This window comes from Mandrillus leucophaeus, unplaced genomic scaffold (assembly GCF_000951045.1).
Source record: "Mandrillus leucophaeus isolate KB7577 unplaced genomic scaffold, Mleu.le_1.0 Scaffold67, whole genome shotgun sequence".
NCBI lineage: Eukaryota > Metazoa > Chordata > Mammalia > Primates > Cercopithecidae > Mandrillus > Mandrillus leucophaeus.
In genome coordinates this window covers 4157635-4164162 of record NW_012107252.1, presented here as the reverse complement: position 1 = coordinate 4164162, position 6528 = coordinate 4157635, and the positions used below count along the sequence as shown (strand labels likewise).

At 46.4% G+C, this 6528-nt stretch overlaps 1 protein-coding gene across 1 annotated transcript in view; it reads right to left on the bottom strand.

The window, feature by feature from the left end:
* LOC105555127 (chromosome unknown open reading frame, human C1orf228) overlaps positions 1-6528 on the bottom strand; it is a 64464-nt gene that overhangs the window by 30159 nt on the left and 27777 nt on the right. The window contains exons 3-4 of the mRNA XM_012001918.1: positions 1973-2041; positions 915-1081 (exon numbers count right to left, since the gene is read on the bottom strand). Of these exons, the coding sequence (XP_011857308.1) occupies positions 915-1081; positions 1973-2041 (236 nt within the window). The remainder of the gene's footprint in view (positions 1-914; positions 1082-1972; positions 2042-6528) is intronic.

Sequence of the window (6528 nt, the reverse complement as noted above, 5' to 3'; positions counted from 1 at the left end):
CTAATTTTTTTGTATTTTTAGTAGAGACGGGGTTTCACCATGTTAGGCAGGATGGTCTTGATTTCCTGACCTCGTGATACGACTGCCTCTGCCTCCCAAAGTGCTGAGATTACAGGCGTGAGCCACTGCGCCTGGCCTAATTTTTGTATTTTTAGTAGAGAGGGGTTTTTGCCACGTTGGCCAGGCTGGTCTCAAATTCCTGACCTCAGGTGATCCACCCGCCTTGGCCTCCCAAAGTGCTGGGATTACAGGTGTGAAGCACTGCACCTGGCCTTCAATTTTATTTCTTGAGTTATTCATAATTCAATTTCTTTTTTCTTTTTTTTTTTTGAGATGGAGTTTCACTTTTGTTGCCCAGGCTGGAGTGCAATGGTGAGATCTTAACTCACTGCAACCTCCGCCTCCTGGGTTCAAGCAATTCTCTTGCCTCAGCCTCCCAAGTAGCTGGGATTACAGGCCCCCGCCACCGCACCTGGCTAATTTTTTTGTATTTTTAGTAGAGACGGGGTTTCTCCATGTTGGTCAGGCTGGTCTCAAACTACCGACCTCAGATGATCTTCCCCGCTCGGTGTCCCAAAGTGCTAGGATTACAGGTGTGAGCCACTGGGCCCGGCCTCATAACTCAATTTCACAAAAGATATTGGGCCACAGCTCAATAAATCTTTGAATGGATGCTTGAAACAGGATATATTTAAAAAGGAGAAGTATTTCTAAAACCACTACTGAAAAATGTGACCAAATGATGAATCAGGAGAATCATAAATCTGGGTTTTCTAGTGGTGACATGAACAAGAGCACAAAAAGCTTCCTGTTCAACCAGTTCTATGATGTGTTTTTCCTATAGCAGTGGTGGGTTCTGCCACCATTTCATTGAGGTCCCTAGGGAGACACATCTTGTCATACACAGTACCCACCATAGCTTTCACAAATGAGCTCCTTGTACGTCCTGCCAGAGTTTGCAATAATCTGAAGTAGTTTGACGGATTCCTTCTTGGCCTCCTCCTTGATCTTCTCCAGCCCAAGTATTTCCAAGAGTGTCAGGACACCTCCAACCTCAAGAAATTCTATAAGGTACCGATTACTGTCCAGAGGGATAGAAAAGTAGAAATAAGACTCTTGTCAAGTTCCTTTGCACTGAGCTTTCAAAGAGATCCCAAGGTACCCTTTCACATACTTTGCCCTCCTATCCAGGAAATGTCCATAGGTCAAGTGACACAAAAGTGTGGAAATTCTTCCTTCCAGCAGGAAATGCTGGAATTCTATACTAGGGACAGTTTTTGGTTTTGCCATTCTAGCATCTCTTCTCCTTCTTCTTGTAATACCAACTGTCACTTGGGGAATCGCCCCTCTGCCTCTCATGGGCCATGCAGTTTTGGTGGGGTGAGGAGGTGACAGGGTATGTCACCCTTCTGACTGTAGAAGTTGGTTTGCGGCTGGGCATGGGACCTAAATTGATCCAATGAGGCTCAAAGCCTAGGACTCTCTTGGGAAGCTGTGAAAAGGATCTGCTCTGTTTTTGGTGTGTCTGGAGCTCCTGAGGACCACGGCACACACAGGTCTATGAACACAGAGGAGAAGACACAGAAATGGGGAAAAAGACAGAGAGGGAGGCCAAGTACTGATGACATTGTTTGAGGCCTGGATCTAGTCAGGGCTGAAATATATATTTCTACCCTCTGGGCTTTTCCAGTTAAGTGAGCCAATAATTTTTCTTTTTCTAAGTCCAACATGAGGTGGTTTTCTGCAGTTGACAACCAAGAGAGTGCTGTCTAGTGAAGCGCCACTGGAGAGCACGGGATGGGGGAGCAACTAGAGCAGGAGCCCGGTGGACATTACCTCTGGGCCCATCCCGAGAGCTACGAGGAACCCACTGCTAACAGGAATCCGTGGCCCTGGGTGGTGTGAATGCCAAGGACATCATGAGCCTGAAATGCCACTGAGACCCCCAGAATCACGCTAGAACAGAACTCACCTGCTTACAGCTGATAAGAAGATGCCAATGGACCTGAGAAGCTTTTCTAAACATGAGTCAGTGACATAGCTGTATGACACGTTAAAGAGTGACTTTCAGGGTGGTTTTTCACACAGAAGCCAGAGTCTGTGCCTAATTTCTGGTACCACCCAGGGTTCAGGGTGGCCAAGTAGCTGAACTGTGCCCCTTTACCCTGAGAGGGGCTACCGGCTGAAGGGGAAGTGGCAATACACACAGGATGCGGGGGAAGGGGGTGCTAGCTGTTCACTGTTCTCCAGGAAGCTCCTCTGCGGCCGTTCAGCCACCTTGGCTCTTACAGGCTCTCTAGGGAACAAGGAGGCTCTGATGAATTAAGGACCCCTGGAGAAGGCTGGGAGTCAATATCCCAAACCTCTCTAAGCCGTGCCTGTTGCAGCCTTGGTCTCAGCATAGTTCATGACTTTGTGCCTCATTCTTAGATTTCCCTAAAAAGAACCAGCTTCATCATTAATTCTCAATTTTTGTACTTGTTCAAAGTTTTACACTGGAGGTCACTATCCTTATGAAGAATTGGCTTCCTAATAAGAATAATAGGGGATGGTGGAAAAATTAAACTCTGATTTAAACCAACCTCAGTATTTAATGTTATTTTTTAATGTGAGTCTTTGCAAAAAGCCTCATTATAATCAAGTACCCAGAGCACGCATCAGCTCGGATACAAGGTATGAAATCAAGCCACAACAGAAAAGGAACCAGTCAACAATTACTAGGCTCATAACACATCAGAGGCTCTTAGAACACTTAAGAAATTAGCTGAAATTATTGCAGCTCATGGAGGATGACTGAGAGCTTCCAAGGCTGATAAAGGCTAATGTAATGGGTTGGAGGTAATGGTGCTTTGTTTGGGCGGGGGGTGTGTGAAGCAAATTATCTCTGCTGCACCCTGGTTCCCAGGATGCCAATAGAAGTAGAGACAGATTGGCTCATTAGGAAAGGCTCTTTACTGCAAAAATAGTGTTTGCTCTGGAGCCAGGCTCCCCTGCCTGTTGCCGCCATAGCTGGGGCCAGGCATCAGCCCACGTGGTGGTCTTTTTATTCCTACATTGTCCCCACCCTGCTCCCTCAACCTCTGCCCCGTTCCTGCCTCAGTGCATTTTCCCCTTTTTCTTCAGGCTAGGCTGACAAACTTTTGTTTTTTTCACCTTCTGTTTCCTCTGTCCTGGGCTACTCTTTTCTTTTCTTTTTTTTTTTTTTTTTGAGAGAGGGTCTCACTCTGTTGCCCAGGCTGGAGCACAGTGGTGCAATCACGGCTCACTGTAGCCTTGAACTCCTGGGCCCAAGCAGTCCTCCTGTCTCAATCTCCTGAGTAGCTGGGACTACAGGTACGTGCCACCATGCCCAGCTATTTTTTTTCTGTATTTTTTGTAGAGACACGGGTCTCACTATGTTGCCCAGACTGGTTTCAAACTCCTGGATTCAAGCAATCCTCCTGCTTCAGCCTTCCAAAGTGTTGGGATTACAGGCGTGAGCCAGCATGCCAGCTTTATTTTTTGTTTGTTTTTTTCTTCCTTTTTGTGGAGAATGGAGTTTTGCTATGTTGCCCAGGCTGGTTTTGAACTCCTGGGCTCAAGCAATCCTCCTGTCTCTGCCTCCCATAAGTACTGAGATTACTGGCGTGAGCCACCACACCCAGCTAGTCTTGTTTTCATAGTCACTCACTGTACATATTTCTGGTCTACTATTTCCAGGAATTGGTTCCAGAACACATTGTTTGAGTCCTGGATCTAGAGAACAGGGGATGAAGGAGCAATGTTGGGGCCACAAGGTCAGCAGTAGCTAACAAGTACCAGCTCCTGTTGTGTGCGGGGCACTGTGCTAACTGCTTTGCTTGCATTGTCTCATATAATCCTCACCATGGCCCTCCAGTGGGTGCTGTTAGCATTTCCATTTACTTACTGAGTAACATGAGGTAACAATCACAGGGCAATAACTTGTACAAGGTCCCACAGTGAACTGCTGGAACCGGGATTTGAACCTAGACAGTCTGACTCCGATTCTAACTGTTACTGTTAGGCTTTCTGGCTTGTAGACAAATGGATGGAGGGGGCTTTGCAGATGAACTCCCAGTGTGGTGTCGCAGGTGGAGCTGTGGTCTGCATGGTTCACTGAGTAGGAGACGCGATGGCGTATAGGCTTTCGGACAGATACCCGGTTCTAACCTTATCTCTACCATTTGCTAGTAAATTACTCAACCTTTTCAAGGCTCATCTTTCTTATCTATAAAATAGAATAATACCAATCACCTATTAGGCTGGGTGTTAGGCCCAAATGAGATAATATTTGCACAGTATATAATCTCAGTGCCTAGAACATAAGAAGACTCAATAGGCTGGGCCCAGTGGCTCGTGCCTGTAATCCCAGCACTTTGGGATCCCAGCACTGAGGAGGGTGAATCACTTGAGGTCAGGAGTTCAAGACCAGCCTGGACCACATGGTGAAACCCCATCTCTACTAAAAATATAAAAATCAGCTGGGCATGGTGGCGCATGCCTGTAATCCCAGCTACTCGGGAGGCTGAGGAAGGAGAATCGCTTGAACCCGGGAGGTGGAGGTTGCAGTGAGCCGAGATTGTGCCACTGCACTCCAGCCTGGGCAACAGAGTGAGGTTTTGTCTCAAAAAAAACAAAACAAAACAAAAAAAGACTCAATAAATGGTAACTAATTTTATCATTTAATATGCAAATCCTTAGTTTTACTGATCTATTCTGAAAGTTCAAGGTTGGAAAAAGGGTTTAGGCTTATATGAGACTTTGTGGTAGTCAATTTTGCAAAAAATAATGATGCTATGATGCTATTATATTGACTTGTTTTCCTCCAAAATCCACCGTAACTGGAGGGCTCAGTAGGAGAGGTCGGTTTATTAATTCAAAACACTGTTATCACCTCAGGCAGTCTATTTTTTCTGTTGTATGACAAGGTTGCAAAAGGTTAGGGAATTATGAATAATTCTAGGTGTAGAACACTGATTCTACAACTGTTTAGTAAAAGCATGGTTCCTTCATTTAGTAAGCACTGACTGAGTACTCACTAAATGTTAGGCACTATGATTGGCACTTGAGAAATGAAGAAGAATGATGTAATGCCTAATGTAATAAGTGCAATGACCAAGTAAGAAAAACACAGAATGCTCAGACACACTGACATTTCAGTGGGGGATTGGGGTGGGAGAGATCCTGCAATAGCAACTGAGAAATAGCGGGAGAAGGTAGAAGAGAGGACAGCTGAAGAGGAGGCAGTGGTCAAGCAAGGCCAGGACTAGGGTGAGGTGAGGGAGACACTTGCCTGGGGTCTGAAATTTAAAGGGGCACCAAAAAATTCAGTTATCAAATAATATTTCAATGCGCTATTTAAAATAATCAAATTAATATTAAGAAGTCCATGATGGGCCAGACATGGTAGCTCACACTTATAATCCCAGCACTTTGAGAGGTCAAGGTGGGAGGGTTGCTTGAGCACAGGAGTTTGAGACCAGCCTGGGAAACAGCAACAGCAAGATCCTGTCTCTACAAAAAATAATAAAATTAGTTGGGGGTGTGGTGGTGCATGCCTGTAGTCCCAGCCACTTGGGAGGTTGAGGTGGGAGGATGGCTTGAGCCCGGTAGGTTGAGGCTGCAGTGAGCTGTGATGGCGCCACTGTGCTCCAGCCTGGGTGACAGAGTGAGAGTGAGACTCTGTCTCAAACAACAACAACAAATCCATGATGAGATGAATAAGACATCACAGTGTTAAACAGACAGGATCTGACCCTGCACCTGTACGACCCTGCCTTACTTGTCTCACCCTGTGTGACCCTGCCTTCCTCATCCCACTCTGTACAACCCCTAGTCATTTCATCCTGTGGCCAAATGGAAAATATTGTCCAGTAAGACAAGGAAGGAAAAAAAGTCTTGGCAACAAAGCTAGGGCCTTGGTTAGGGTAGTGTCATGGGTTGTGGGGACAGGAGCCAGGTTATAGGCAGCAATGTTTCTCAAAGCATAACCCGTGGACCACTGGCACTCGAGCCACACAGAGTACTTGTTAGAAATAAGGGTCCGGGGTTCCACCCTCAATCTACTAAAGCAGAACCTTGGGGTGCGGGTGGATAGGTAACTGGTAATCTGCATTTTAAACCTCTTTTATGCACAATAATATCTGAGAACAGACTAGGTATGGTGGCTCACACCTATAGTCCCAGCACTTTGGGAGGCTGAAGTGGGAAGATCACGAGGCCAGGAGTTTGAGACCCAGCTTGGGCAACATAGCAAGACCCCATGTCTACAAAAATTTTAAAAACAGAAAAATTGGCCGGGCGCGGTGGCTCAAGCCTGTAATCCCAGCACTTTGGGAGGCCGAGACGGGCGGATAACGAGGTCAGGAGATCAAGACCATCCTGGCTAACACGGTGAAACCCCGTCTCTACTAAAAAAAAAATACAAAAAACTAGCCAGGCAAGGTGGCAGGCGTCTGTAGTCCCAGCTACTCGGGAGGCTGAGGCAGGAGAATGGCCTAAACCCGGGAGGCGGAGCTTGCAGTGAGC